Source organism: Rhea americana, unplaced genomic scaffold (genome assembly GCF_003343005.1).
Source record: "Rhea americana isolate MKP2758 unplaced genomic scaffold, rheAme1 scaffold_63, whole genome shotgun sequence".
Lineage (NCBI taxonomy): Eukaryota > Metazoa > Chordata > Aves > Rheiformes > Rheidae > Rhea > Rhea americana.
Genome location: NW_028186790.1, coordinates 897,899 through 913,898, shown reverse-complemented (window position 1 = coordinate 913,898; position 16,000 = coordinate 897,899). Strand labels below are relative to the sequence as shown.

Sequence of the window (16,000 nt, the reverse complement as noted above, 5' to 3'; positions counted from 1 at the left end):
GGAAAAGACATCTGGAGATCATCCAGTACAACCACCCCTGCTCCGAGCAGAGTCAACTACAGCGGRTTTCTCATGTACAATGGCATTCTGAGTACTTCCAAGGATGCAGACTCTAYAATGTCTCTGGGCAGCCTGTTCCAGTGTCTGACCACCCTCACTGTATAAAAGTTTTTTCTTATGTTTAAATAGAATTTCCTRTATTTCAATTTGTGCCAATTGCCTCCTGTCCTTTCACTGGATACCACTGAGAAGAGTCGAGCTCCATCTTTTTAACTCCTCTCGTCAGGTGTTTATACACACTCCTATGATCCCCCTGAGCCTTCTCTTCTCCAGGCTAAACAATCCCAGCTTTTCCTGTCTCTCCTCATATGAGAGATGCTCCAGTTCCTTAATYATCAGTGCCCTTTGCTGGACATGTCTCCTGTACTGGGGAGCCCAGAGCTGAACCCAGTACTCCCCATGGGTTTTACCAGTGCTGAATAGAGGGGAAGGATCATCTCTATCAACCTGCTGGCCTCACTTTTCCTAMTGCGTCCCAGGAGGCTGTTGGCCTTCTTTGCCACAGGGACACATTGCTGGCTCATGCTCCGCTTGGTGTCCACCAGATCCTTCTCTGGCAGGCTACTTTCCATTGGTTAAGCCCCAGCCGGTACTGGTGCAAGGAGTTATTCCTCCCCAGGGGCAGGATGTGGCATTTCCCTTCTTTGAACTTCATGAAGCTCCTCCTTTCAGCCCCTTTCTCCAGCATGTTGATGTCCCTTTGAATGGCAGCACAACCCTCTGATCCATCAAYCACTCCTCTCAGCTTTGTGTCTTCTACAAACTTGCTGAGGGTGGTCTCTGTCCCATCATCCATATTGTTAATGAAGATAAACCAGGATTGACCCTGCTGTGCACGTGTCCTAATAATGCTATTTTTTCTTTTGAATAGATAGATCCTTTGCATATTAGAAGGTAGATACCAGATTTCCCTTCAGTCTTTGCTTTCCTAGACTAAACAAATTCAGTTCCTTCAGCCTYTTTCAACTTAAAGTCACAATTTTTAGACTTGAGCGGTTTGGAGAGAGGAGATTGACCTCTTCTGGTTCTCTCCAGATTATCTAAATGTTTTTTAAACTCTGACTTTCAATTACAGATGGAATATTTGTCAATGCCACTAACATTTATTACAGCAAATGCCTCTTTTATTCATTATCTACCCAACTGCCTAGTTACAAGATATTATCTGTTACATTTTGGTGTATTTGTTCATCCTTTAATGCTCTGTTTAGGATTACAATGTTCATCTATTTTTTTAAGTCCTGGTATTTTCTCAATAAATGTCTCTGAATATTTCTGTACTATCTGGACCATTCTCTGAAATTAGTATTTGCCTATTTGCAAGCAACTGTGATGCAGTACTGTTGTTGCACAGTTTGCATCTGCTGTTTGACTTCAAGACCATTGGGTTTCTCTGCTGATACAACCTGATTCTGATCACCTACCATTAACAACGGTGTACTTCTGAAGACAGAGAATTACGCTGGTGTGAATCCAGTATAGAGGAAACTATCACCAAGACTTGCTCTACTAGCTTGGAAAATAGAGATCCAGCTCTAATATACCTGCACTGTACGATGTATATAATGTGACTTTATTACTCACTCATAGACCCTATCATGAATAAGCAAGTGGTAATTTTTTTAGGTCTTGACATCTAAACCTAGCAGCTGCATAACCTTTATGTCTGAGGAGGAAAGCTGTTTTGTAGGTCTCATCATAGCTTGATTTGTGCTTATCTGAATTTGTGTGTGTATGTGTGCGTGCGTCTGTGTGTGCGTGAAAAGATTAGCAAATGACAGTTCCATAGATAACACCCAGTTCCCAGACTATCACTCCTGACCAGAATTGTGCTTCAGCAGCAGGGCTTTGCTTAATCTGCTGGATACAAAGGGTAAAAGGTGTTGCATCTGACCCCTGCTGGATATGCGCCTTGTTCATGCACTTTTTCTGCCTCCGGAAAGGTGCATGAATCAATGTGCAGCTGACACTCCTCTGCCACCTTCAGCTTTTAGCYCCAGCAGTGACTATGGCTTGGTATAGCACAGTAACATAGCAACAGCTTAAAAATACAGAGCTGTATTGTCTAGGAAATTGTTACTCCACAGTGATTGCAGTGATAGCAAATACAATGCAAATATGTAGGTCATACTAAGAGAAAACTATAACAGGATTTATTTATTTCTTATTTTTTCATTTTTTTGACTCGCTCTTTGATGTTTTGAAAATAACATTTTTATCCAACTCTATTTTGTTCTTCTCTTTTGAAAGRTGTCAGTTTCTCCCATTAGGTTTTAGAGAAAAAAAGGATTTGAATTTGTGGATTGATTACTTTCTTGCTCAAAGTGTCATTGATGGTAATCTGTGTAGCAATACTGACAGCTATTAAATGTTTTCTGTCCAATATAGAGAGATTTATATTAGTTTTAATTGTTTATTGCAGAAGTGTGTAAAGGGCAGCTCTATTAAAACTGGTATTTTACTAACACAAAGTAATAGATAGTGCCTGCAGAGCAACTGGTAACAATATATAGAAATTATTTTGGAATTCTGCAGGAGGAAAGATGCTGGAGAAAGCTTCTTTTCCTTTCTGCTCTTTCTTGATTTGGCCCATCTGTCTTAAGGTATCTATAGGCTATTAGCTACATCTCTCCTGGGTATCTAGGTTCCTGTTACAACAAAAAAATAATTAAAATAGTCAGTGCAATCGGATGTTGAGTCATGCGACCRAGTGTAGGCATCAGCTATATGATGAGCTTAGTTGTTCTGTAGGCTCCATTAGTTGCAGTAAATAGGGATTTAATTCATCTATTCAGTGCCATTTTAGATACCTGACCGTTTCCCTTCTGACCTCCAGCTACTTCTGCAAGAGGCTGTGGGCTTTCTCACCTCTGTCTACAGATTTAACATGTTTCAGTTATCTCAGGCTTCTCAAATRGTCCTAGATACCTAGCTTTAGGCAGCTGACTTGAGCCATAAATCTTGGTGGGAGGCTCACCTGAAGACAACGTAAAGTAATAAGCTGAATCCTACCAGTAAAGTGAGCTGCATCTCACCTGTCAGACAGCTAATTTAAGCCAGCCCCTAAGATCCCTCTCCAACTGAGAGAGAGAGCGCGAGCAGTACCTCCAGGATATGACTCAACCTATCTGCTTTAAAGACCTAAGATGAGTTAGTCTGTAGAAATACATGCCCTCCTACAGYTTAAAAACCGACCCTAGATTACTAGATTAGACTAGAAGTGAATTCTTGTAACTCCAGACTGACTTTTTCTTCAGGCAGTTCAGTTTTCATCTTTTTCTTTCAGGGTCCATGCTCAGCAATAGTTGTATGCCACAGTGAACAAAACACTGTAATGTTGGACAGTTAAGCTGTTCGTTGGACAATCTAACTTAATCACCTTGTACATTTTAGCCTTTTCCAAGAATGGGGCCAGCACTATTTCTTTTTAACTTCAGGCAACATTTATCCTTTTTTATTTTTTAAATAACAGCCCCATTGGATGTTTCTTTTAATTGTATTTGTTTCATAGTTACTTTTTATTTTAGACACCACAGTAGAAGATAAAAGCCAAATGAGTCTAGTGGATTGAATTCCTAGATGCCAATTCAAAATCAAGCTTAACATTTTAGTTGTGAGAAGAAAATTTACTTGATTTCTGTGGGTCATAAGACTCTTTATTGGACAGAAAATTTCCACCATTCTGTAACTGTCTTTACTGATATATTTAGAAATATTTTCCATGTCCTTTTATGCACTTCCGTGGAGTGAYCTCAAAGCATTCTCCAAGTCTTAATGAAGTAAAATTTAAGAATGCATCTTCTGAGTGAAAAACAGGCTATTTCCCTGTTTTTATGGGTATAAAAAAAGGCATAAAAAATAAAAAATCTTTGCATGCTCACCAATAACATAATATTAATTTTTTTGGCTCTTGGTAATCTGAAGAAAATTTGATAGGACTGGAGGTAACCTCATGGGACATGAAATCAAGTCCTCTGCTGTCACAGGCATTCTCATCATATAATACATAATTCATAAGCTGATCAAGGTCTATCTGAAAACTAATTGGCCATTACTACTCATTATGGAAGACTGTTTCAGAATGTCATTGCTCTGATGCTTTGACTCCTTACTCTAATTTCCAAATTACATTTATTCGTGTGCAGTTAATGCACCCTTGTTCTTATTCTGATACAGTCCATTAGCTTTCGTAATTTCTTTTAGCACTTTTATTGTCAATTTAAGCTTAGGCATCCTCAGATATTTTGAGCTAAACCAACAAATCCTTTTTGTCCCCATTTCTGCTAGTCATCATAATCCCCCTCTGTACTTATCTTCCTTCTACAACGATGCCTTTTTTCTGCAGCTGCCTCCTATTTCTGGATGCTTCTACTTTTATAGTTAGACTAAGTAAAAAGCAAAAAAGATTCTTATAATAACTATTCTTTTAAGGTATTTAAGGTGTTCCTTAATGATAAGGTCATCAGGTTTGAAGGGCTTCTCTCTGTATCCTTAACTGAAATGTAGATAGTTGTTCCCCTGAATTAATTACTGCTCTTTGTTTGGGTAATCTTAGCATCTGTACATAGAAACTCAACAGTATATCCTCATAGCTTGAGAAATGGTTGAGAAGCGAATCAAAGATATAGAAGCTTTACATCTGAATATGTCTGTGTCTTCTGGCCTCTGCCCAAATGTATTTGTACCTTTTGGGGATTTATCTTAAAACATRTTTGATTCAAAACTCTGGCCATCACAGGAGTTCTGTACACTCGCTCTACAGAGTGGATCAGTTATACTTGCTCTGTAAGTGTGTGCGGTCTCATCTGTAACACTGATAGGTAGGTGCTCTTGCATTGCAAGAGAGTCTGTATTAGCCAGGAATGGCRTATCAGCAGTCAGCGAGGTCTCTGAACAATACTGGCAAGTCCTCTGTAAGTAAGAATATCAAGAGAAATAAAATAAACTTTCAAATTTTTTTCTTAATGTCATTAAAAATTCTTCCTAGTTTGAATATCTATTAGCAAGAATCTGTCTAGATAAAATATTGGAAAAAGTAGTTTAGGAATCTTGAATTTCATTGTGTAGACCTGTTGACCTAAGAGGCMTTTTTTAGCTTTTGTTTGTATCATACTGTGATTCAGGCAAGGAGGCTGACCTTTCTTGTACTTATCATGGGTTTTCTCACAGGACATCAAGAAATGGCCTTAAAAATGAAGCCTGCACTCACGTTTCAGTTGCTTACAAAGAAAAAGTTACCTAAAATCTCAATGCTGCAGTGCTGTAGTATGCTGACAGTCCTTGACCAGAAGAAGTTAAACAGATGTTTAACTTTTCAGCATGTAATAACTTTCACTCACATTCCTCACAACGATTTTAAATCAAAGAAATTATACTTCTACTTAAATACTTTGCTGGTTTGGCAACATACAGAATAGAAATCAGGATGATTTTTTTTTAAAGTCGATGAACCTTTTTGAGAGGACTTGTAGTGTTTAAGCAAGAGGATGTTCAAAGGAAAATAAAATGCCATCCTTTACTTCATGCAGATAGAGAGGATTACTAATTTAAAATGTTACCATGTAGAGAAATCATGGAAAAATTTAGATGTAGGGTGTAAAACTAAAAGATGATAATTGGTCTATTTTGATTTCGTTATCTAATCTTTCAATCTCCATGCTTGTGATTTCAGAGACTAAAGGAAATGAAACTTGTCAGCTCAAATGAATATTTTAAGGGAGTAGAGGGCAGATACTTTTAATCAAGTGATGCAATATGTATCACTGTTAATACGCTCTCTGCTCAGTAGGTCTCCTTGAGATTTCAGGGATGATATTTCTGAACAGTACCATACTCAGGATAAAAATATAAGCCACTTTGAAATTAATAAGGGTATTGCACTGATTCAGTGCAGACAGAATATTACCCGAGATACTTTGATGCATATTCCATAGATTCMGTGTGAAGGTTATTTTGATTTGAGGATTTGTCTATGTAAAATTTATGAAGTCTARTTTTAATGATTCTCTGTCAAACAGAAAACCCCTTCTTGAACATGAGTCTGAAGTGCTTACTTTTCTGTTTCCATGTTGAGCTAGAAGCTAAATGTAGGGAAGAAGTAATTCTTAGCTTGGCTAGAAATGACAGTTCTGAAATCTCAGAAACTATCTATTTGAAGGAAACACCCTGAAACACTGACTGTTCAAGGGGATTTGTCCAGTTTACATTTCTAGGAGGCCAGTCATTAAGTGGTAGATCAGCTAATGGAGAACTCAAATCATCTGAAAAATATGGTCGAGGTACTATCTGAGAAAGAGCAGCTGAAGAACGGGGGAGYGATTAAGCTGTTTAAACGTGCAGAGCGTTGTTCCCATGAGAAGCAACAGCTGGAGGCTGGGTGGGATACCTTAGGGCGTCTAATATGGTCCTAGATGTCTGTGTTTAAGTAGTTTAACCCCACCACCAATTTCAAGTCTAAGGTTACTGCAAGGTTATATTTCTCTGAAAAGATATTAGTCAAATATACTGGGCAAAGTTCTAGTATCAAAAATTTGTAATACACCATGTGGCTTATTTTTAAGAGACACCAACCTTTCTTCTCTTTCTTTGGTGACCRCATGAATTTGTAAATAAGCAACAGTACATAGTCTCTAGTTACCCAGGGTATTGTTACATAGCCATATAACAAAGAACACCTCCCTGAAAAGCACAGAGATCCCTTTTTTTTTCAAATATATGCTATTGCAGGACAGCATACTTCATTGAACTTTATGAGGCACCCTAAACGTTTACTATTTTCACCAAATGCAGGTAGCTTGCTTATCTGTTGACTCAGTAACTTTGTCATGGCCCTAACTGATCATTTACTTTGGTGTGCTASTGCTTTGCTTTGTATCAAAGAGACCATGTAACTAACAACAAAAGTTTGAAGCAGCAAATTCATGGTCATTTGGCTCCTCCCTGTGAGATTGCAGAGAATGAAGTTTGGACCAGAGCAGAGTTTCCTTCAGGCATTGGGAGCTGATTGGCCCTGGGCACCACAGCTGATAACAGCTAAAAATAGTAACCATATAAAAGCATACAGAGCAGCATAGCTGCCCGGGCATTCCCGTCTCAGATCTTAGCAAGGGAGGATATGATGTTCYTCAAGCCTCTGCAAATATGTTACTAAGAACATTCTGCTTCTTAATTCCACTTAACAATTAACTCATGAAATGAAAAACACACTGGACTGTATGACTCATGGGGGAAGTGACCAAGCTATAATTAAAAAAAAACATTGAAGACCAGATTTTCCAAGCACAGATTGACAGGTGGGCCACTGGTATGTCTTTGGAACAGTGCCTGCAGAGTTCTGTGTTTTTCATGCGCAAGAATGTTGTATGTATAGTCACCTAATCATCTTTATGAGGAGTGTACTTTGTGACCGTGGAATTATACATGTTTTTAAAAACAAGTGTCTTTTTATTTGATACAGACAGGACACTAAACTGGCATGGAGGAGTTCAGGACTGTACTCTTAACTTTGCTGYTGATTGTGGACAAATCAGATCACTTCCTTGCATTTCTGTTCCCTTTTAAGTTCTGCCTGTCTTCTCTATTTAAGCTATAAACTTTTGGGGAGCAGTAACTTCAGTTGTTGATTACATTGCAAGATAAAACTTCAGACATCTGAAATACTTTGGATGAATAAAGGGGGCAGACATGTTGGAGAACTCCCCTCTAGAAGTCTGGAAAAAAATCAGAGGAATTGAAAACAGGGTGCAATCAGGGAAAGCACTAAGAAGCCTTAAAATTGGTAGCAATGTCAGCCCTGTCAATAATGAACGATTCCTTTATATTATTAATGCCAGTTTTTCAAGTCCTCCTCTTCGATTTTATAAAGCTTCACACTATGGAWTTTGCATGGGTGAATTCCCTCTTAATTTAGTCCAAATGTGTTAATTTTTTTTATGGTTTATAATGGGTTTATAATGTTCTGCAAGAYTGACAGATGACCTTGCTAACTTGCCTTCAGTTTTGATTTGATATACTTAATTATTTGGAAAGGTCACTTATAACTACCTAGTCATTTTCCCTTTCATAAGAAAAGTCARTTACCTTTTTATTTATTTCTTAATTGAGAGAGCTTTTATAGCAAATGAAATAATTATGAAGGATGTTGGTTCAGCTCTTCTGTAGAATAAAGTCATCTTTTTCTTGTCAAGAGAGTCAGCATAAGCAGCTGTGGTAGATGTCTCCACTCAATGGCTTCTACCCACAGTGGATATAGAACTGAGAATTGTCAGTCTTTATTGGATACAAAGCTCTTGCCCTTTCCTCTCTGAAAGTCAGTTACAGTTTTCTGTGTAACATGGAGCCAAAATACATTCCAAGAGTCTCTTATTGGTGCCATCCTTTGCAGTGGGATCTAGGCTTTCTGTTAACATCATGAAATACCTTTATATATACTTATCWATTACTCTGACATCAGCTGCCACTTACTGCTTGGCAAAATGCTTGGAATGGATGGAAAATGCTAATGTTGAGTAAAGACCCAATATCTCATTAGCGTTTTATGAACCAATGTAGGTATCTGAGCATAACCTAGTCCATTCTGCACTAGAATTGTATCAATAATGGTAATTAAGGTCAGAACARTGAGCATGAAAAGCTGGCAGTGTGCACTGACATTTCACTGATCTATGAAGTTCCTTCCAGGTGTCACAGCCAGTGACCAGAGGCCCCCACCTTCATTATTAAASCAATACCTGACATATACGTGTATTAGTCTTATGATTTAGGGAAATYTTTGGAAAACCTTCCATTTGAGAGGAAAAAAAATGTACATTCTAGTTAGAATATCCAGTATTCCCAATTTTGACTGGTTTTAATGAGACCCAGAGCTATTCAGACTCTACTCAGGGGTAAATTTCACTCTAAGGTTTACCTTCAGCTAAGCATTCCTTTAAGAATTGCCRTCATTCTTTCTCATTCACATATGGAAAACCACTCATCTGAGTTCAGTCATGTTTTCAGTCTGACCTGCCTGACTCATACCACATTTTGAACCTCTGACATGCTTTCATTAGGTTTGCCATCATCYGCTTTACAGTGAGGGCATGGACTAAACCATAGACTGAATGCTAATAGTCATCCTAATTCTTGTTCAATTGCTAGAAGGACAGATAACCATGCTTCACTGGGAAAAGAATGAGAGGACAGMTGAGCACAAATGACAGCGGGATGTGTCTTCAGAAGTCTTAATAACCTGTGCGTGGTGATAACTGGCACCAGTGAAATTCTAATAACTTAAAAGTGCAATAGCAGGAGAGGTTTTCACATCTGTGTGTAACTAATCATTTTACTTGGATTCATGCTGATCACCTGTGTTAATTCTACAGCAAAGAGGGTCCCTAAGCAAAGAAAAACTAAAATGAGATTTAACCAAATCAACTTCGGTTGAACCTTACGTTGAAGAAAAAAGGGGGAAAAAATCGCCATTCCTTTAATAACAGCATGATGTGATGCACTAAGAAAAATGAGCTTGTTCGTTGGCAAACTTTGTGGAAACTTTATCACAAAAGTATCAAGGGGTAAAATGAAAAATGAATGAGGGCAATTTCYTAAGAAGAACGGGAGAGTTATACAGCTTACCGCAAGGCTAAGGGTCAGCAAGCTGCGTGTTTCTTTAGCTGTGGTGTATGTTGCCATTGATGTGATAGAGCGTAACATTAGCAGCAAACTTTAACCTCTGCGTGAAAGAGAGATRCAAAAGTATTGAAATCTGCTACTTCACAATGAACAGACCTGGGTTTATCCCGGAGCCATAAGCTGGGAGACCCTTTCTTAGCCCAGTAGTACATATGTTCTTGAGGAGACAGTAATCTGCTGGGCAGGGATCCCTGCGTGTAATCCRCCGTGCAGGTAGCTTGTGGCTTCATCTGGCACTGCTAAATAGGACTAGTGTGAAATGTTGAAACCCCTGGGAACTGCTCTGAGTCACAAGTAATTGCAAACTGAGTTGTTGGGGYTTCATCTTTTAGAAATGATGTGAGTCTCAATGCAGAAAGTAATTCCTGCTTTCAGCCAAATTGTTCACTAAACAAGAGAGTAAAGCGCAATGTATTCAACAAATCAGGAGTAAAGAACATTTTATGGGCCTTATTTACTGAGAGAGAGCGAAACCTGATTTGAGATCTGCATGAGATACACATGCCATTTTGAACCTTTTTTGTATGTAACAATTTATTAAATGAGATTTGAGTAGTATGTTTTTTGCTGGTCTTTTGCTTGGGGGAGTTCATCCCTGTTGCACATTCCTGGTACAAATCATAATTAAGTTAGTCTTAATTTATGACCAGAAGTACACCAATAAATAAATAGAAATAATATAAATAGAGAATTRTGCTGAGAACTCCCATAAATTAAGACAAGGATGTACATTATTTACACTGTTGACATTTACACTGCCACAGACTTTTAAGTAAAATATCATAGTTGTAGTTCTATGGCAGCAGCAATTTAACAACAGTGGGTATTCATCACATTACTTAGTGTTGATTTTTTATGTTATCCATATGTTAAGTCTAGAAGATCTGTAATGCCCTCCATTCTATCCCCTGCAATTCCATTTTGCAGAGCAGTCTCTGTCCTCTTTGGAAAATCTTTGCTTTTAGTTGAAACRCCAGCTTTGGAATGATAGTGAAATAAAGAAATCTCTGCCCTCTAAGAGTCCCTCTAACAAATATAACATTAGGAGATGATTTTGTAACYTTTAAGTGCCACTCCCCTGTGAATGTTTAGCTCTGACTGTCTCAGTATGAGCACTGAGATAATTATCCATAATGAAATCCCTCTTCACACTAAGCAGCATAGTTTCTTTTTTTTTTTCTTGAAGTTGTTAATTTGTTTTAATATTAGGGCAAGTTTGATGCTGCATCCATGCTAAAACATAATTATATATTAAAATAATGTTRTGCTTTTGGAATATATGTCTGAGCTGATTCTAGCAATCTGCCATTTTGGTAAACAGTTGATTTTGTCTAGAGACTGTTTAAAAACATGCATTTTTATTAAACGGTAAAAGAGAAATTCCTTAGCTAGTGGCTCTAGTGGTGGCCCAGATATCTGAGGCAAATCTCTTTTGATTTTTCTGAAGACTGAAAGTGTCATGTTGTAGTTCAAAAGGAAATTGAAATTTCGTTCTGGGTTTTATAGTTTCTTACATTTTTAAACAGATAGTATGTCAAAGCTGCTGGTATACAATAGTGTGAAAGGCTGTTACAAATTACAGATAATTCAGAAATGTCCCCAGAAGATACTGTGATCAAACAGGGTCGCTGAGTAGATAGTTATGCAGTTGCTGCTTAGTTGCACTCCTTTKGGGGAATTAAAAAGTTAAATAAGCATTAGGCAAAATGTTAGCCCCAAATACCATTTMCTGCAGCAGAACCAAGATTTTTCTTCTTTTTTTTAGTCCATAATGGAAATTATTTACAATGAGGAAAATCATGTTTCTAGCTTCCGGCTTCCAGAAAAGGTTTATTTTTTAAAAACTTTCAGTGTCCTCCTATGGCAGAACGAAATGGGTAGCAGTAACAGGCAAGCACAGGAGAACGCGTTCTGTGCACTGATCCTTCGTGGCGACTTAGCAGCCTGCTAGCGACCTCGATGGTAGAATTACAGTCTGTATGCTTGGCCTCTGAGTCACCTCCGCGGAGCAAATCTTTGCTGGAAGTGAAGCTTGGATCAGGCCTGTGAAAACTGATAGTACCTTAGAGTTCACTTACAATAAGAGGTCTTATGTGGAGATGTGACRGGGTTTTTTTCTAAGCTGTTCTCTTCTCTTATTGATGAAGTGACATAGTCATATTCATTTATATACCTCAAACCTCAAACTATAATGGCTCAGCTTATGAAGACTTCATAATTCAGTGTCTAATGTTCTTGTATGTAACTCAAAGCCTCTGCTGCTTCTGACTTGCGAGAAAATGATAGGTCAAACTAAGCAACTTATTCTTTGCAGTAAAATGAGAGTGTACTAATTATTTATCAGTATCTTATTAATTTGGCGGAAGAAAGAACTGATTTCATAACACAAAACAGAGCCATCTAGACAATAACAACTATTGTAATCAAAAAGGTTCCACCTAGGTGTAAGTGATAAGTCAGTTTTATATGACAGCAAAGCAGTAACTGCATGAATAAACTCCTGGAGTATTTTATTTATATATGTATACATATATTTATATATAAATATATATATATATATATATATATATACACTCCTACTCACTGCCTCCTGCAATGTTTATCTTAAATTAGGCTTTTAGAATCCATTTTAAAAAACACAGCATTTATATGAACCAGGACTCTATTTTGCTTGGAGCTGAGCACCTTCTTTAAGAAAATAAGTACCATTTTCTCTTCTTTAAGTCTCATAAGTGAAAAAGTACTAAGCATCTCACAGAATCAAGCTGTAAGGAGTAAAGGAAATGGTCTATGGCAGGTCCTTTGCTACAGGATACTGTTCCTTGGTATGTATTTTTGCATTCACTTCTTTTTAACTAGATGTCCTATAATCAAACGTGCTTGCTTCTAAATTTTCATTTTATCATGAATACTTGGGGTGATACTTGGTATTAGCAGTCATAAATTTGAAGTAAAGCACGGAGTCTCTTTTAGAGATTTTACTTTGAGATTTCTGAAAATCAGAGCTTTTTTGAGGTAGGTGGTTTTCTCTTTGGATAGAATTCCAGATTTGTGGTGTAGCCTTCCCACRTGGCAGCTTTTGTTGCTTCTGAGCACTCTAGTTCAAGTCTTGGGATAGGAGATGAGTGCAAGATCTTGTCTCATGAGTGAAGGTGGACAGCACTKCTGCCCAGAAGCATCTTGAAGCACACGGGTCTGACTCTTTCTAGCAGTAGCTTGTAACTGGGTCAGATCAGGGCATCTTAGTTCCCTTTCTCTGAGTTGCAGAGTCTTCATTCTGCTTTACTGAGCGTCAGCACAGAATCTTTGTCTTGCAGATTAATTATAATTTGCCACTAAACCCATACAGTAATTGGGAAGGAAGTATTTAAAAAATGTTTTGATGTGTTGAGACTCTACAGAAACTGCTTCATCTATAGTTTAACTTCTGGAAGACACACACAGCTTTTAAAGTGGGAGATGATAGGTGCATAGAAATCAGACATGGAAGCCACAGATTTCTATTACTTAATAACGGCAGTGGGGTTTGTTGGACCATTATGTCTATATCTGAACTTGTTACCTCAGGCTCCCTTTATCACCAGTGGAAAATAATAGGTACTTCCAGAGCACAAGTTATTTTGTTCTAAAATAGACATCTAAATAGGTCAGATGAATCATGTTTTAGAAGTGCTGGTATCTTGAATGTTGATTTTATTTAAAGGTTTCAGTTTAGGATTAGTGATATTTCCTCCTTACAGTTCTTCAGAGCTGGCAGTGTTTTCTCCCAGAGCTGCTATGCATGTTTCTGTGATATAAATTGTTCAAAGAACTTCCCTGCATCAAAACAGTGTTTTCAATGAGGCTGAAGCTACAGGTAACCTCAGTCAAGGTGACCCACTTCCCATTGCTTCCAGGAGCCTTCATTAAAGGGAAATTACACTTTCACACGAGGTGCTTAAGGAAAACAAAATTTTCAGCAAAAGCTTATAATCATGTAGACAATAATATATTGTTTACAGATGCATTTTAGAAATCCTGTGACTATAATTATCTTTTTGGCAAATTTCTGTAATTGTAATATGTAACTRCAATGCAATGATTCTTCTTGCTGCATGTAGATACACCTAGCCCATGTCCTTGGAAGTTTGCCTGTGTGCCTAAGAATAATTATACTATAAATGTTTGGTAATTAATGTACTTAGTCCAAAATTACATGTAAAATTTTGAAATCAAAGGAGAAATAACACTAATTCCCTTATAGTTAACCTTCCAGTTATTTGAATGAGTACTAATTAGATCTAAAAAACCATAAGCACACTTTTGCACTAATTGTAGTGTTGATTAATTACAATTGCAGYAGTATGACAGGATTTACTTTTTAACCATTTCAGTGGCTCATGTAGCGCGCACTGGCTCCCCAAAGCAGCTGTTGCTGGAAATTCCCGTGGTGCTTACCCAGAGAGCTGCAGAGCTGTTGGCTGCTGCTTTCCTGGATGTGTGTCAAATGCCCAGAGGTCATAGGAGGGGGTTAAAGATTATCGTGGAAGCGCACAGCTCGGAACACTTTTAGGGAAGGCGAGTGAGTGATGATGTCAGAACAGTACCTAAAAGGCCCCGGGGTGTTCGACTGCTCTGGGCCACGAGCGCGCGGGTTTAGTTTGGTCCAGTGATGACCGTTCCCGACAGCGAGTTGCCCGAGTCTCCCAGCACGGCGAAGGAGCCGTTCTGGTTCTGAAACAAGGGCGGAGGACAGGGCAGAGGGGAAGAAAGGGGCATTTCAGGGCAGAAGGGCAAAAATGTAGCTGAGCTGGTTCCTCCAGGGCTTGGCAGCAGCGAGGAGTCCCTCTGGCATCCCGGGCAGAGCACAGCCAGATGTGTTCAGCTGCTCATTCCTGTCCCAAAGCCCGGGGGTGCCCTGCGYGTCCCCCCCAGCAGGCCCCCTCGCCTTGGCCCCGTGTCCCTTCCTGCGCCAGCACTCCCTTCCTCCGTGCCCGTAGGGCCGTGTCGGTCCCTTACGTCCGGCGCCACCTCTCCCTTGGGGTTTCTGTGTCGCGGCCTCTGAGTCACGTCAGGAATGCAGGGAGAAGGAAGGGAGTGTAGGTGACCACGGACCGTGTGTCAATAAGATGCTGAGGCCTTTTTTTYCTTCTGTACTCTCTACCCCCAGTATATCATTGCTTCTCCTGTTCTGTCCCCACTCTACTAATACCCAGAGGGACAGGGCAAGAAACAGTTACGAGTCCCAAATATTTTATTTTCCCAGGGTCCTGTAGCTCTTACATCTCATTCTGCTTAACCCCACTCCCCTGCTCCTTAACTCTAACAAGACCTGTAGCACCGTGAGCGTTTTTCTCGCCTGAGAGTACTGCTCARTTCTTGCTCCTGCACTGCTTTGTATCCTACACAGTGGTTTTCGCCTATGCAGAGCACTGCTTTTTTGCACACGCATCGCACAAGTGCAACAACCAACACACAGGTGCAAAAATTAGGCTCCTTTTTTTTCCCCTAACATTTTAAGCAGTAAGYACATTAGGATTTTGAGCAGCTAAGGAGCAGGACAGATGCTTTTCAGATAAGAAGGAAAAACACTACMGTTGTTTAAAACAATGAAATCAACCTGCTGCCAGCCTTTCCTGCTCGCTTTTCACCAGTGCAGGAGAATAAGGGAGGCAACAACTGAAACAGAAAACGGGAAGAGCAGAACTATTTGCTTAGAGACCGATCCTGTGCTCTAGGTACCAGGAGCTTGTCTCCTCCCCTGTGAGTTTAACCCCACCCTCTTTTTTTATGCTCTGGGCTATTTTGGGCAGGCTGTGAGAACTGCAGCTCTGACAGATGAGGATACTGTACCAGAGCACAGCAGCACTTGTTGCTCTGAAGAACTACATAAACACAGCAGTGACTGTTTCTCTGCTGGCTGTATTTTTGTTGTTGTTGTTTTTTAATTAACTTGGAAACTTATTTCCTCCACTGGTGTGGAGTTTTATCGTTACGAACGATGTTTTAAAGGCTTTGTGGGAGCTGTTCAAGAGAGAAACCTAGCTGCTGTCTGAAATCTCCTTTCGCCTTTTAATATAAGGAGATCAGCTATTAGCCTTGGGGGGCGAAAGATGTCAGACTGTGTTCCTGTGAATGGGGAAGGAAAGGACCCTGAAATTGAGCTCTTTGTGAAGGTAAGTTGCTCTGCGAGCTGGACACTTGTGTARTGCTCAGATCAGCTGGGCTGCTATTTAATAATCAAACTTTAATTTTCTGGCGCTGAGCGGAGACAGTTCTTTGACAGCCC

General features: G+C 39.2%; 1 protein-coding gene across 3 annotated transcripts in view; it reads left to right on the top strand.

Annotated features, from left to right (window-relative positions):
* Nucleotides 1-16,000, top strand: part of CLIC5 (CLIC family member 5) — a 79,798-nt gene that overhangs the window by 11,734 nt on the left and 52,064 nt on the right. The window contains exon 1 of one of the 3 annotated variants that reach the window (XM_085320336.1): nt 15,547-15,887. The exons of the other annotated variants lie outside the window; for them this stretch is intronic. Coding sequence (XP_085176462.1) covers nt 15,825-15,887 — 63 coding nt within the window. The 5' untranslated portion in view covers nt 15,547-15,824. Of the gene's footprint in view, nt 1-15,546; nt 15,888-16,000 lie in introns of those variants that run through there. 3 annotated transcript variants of the gene reach the window in all.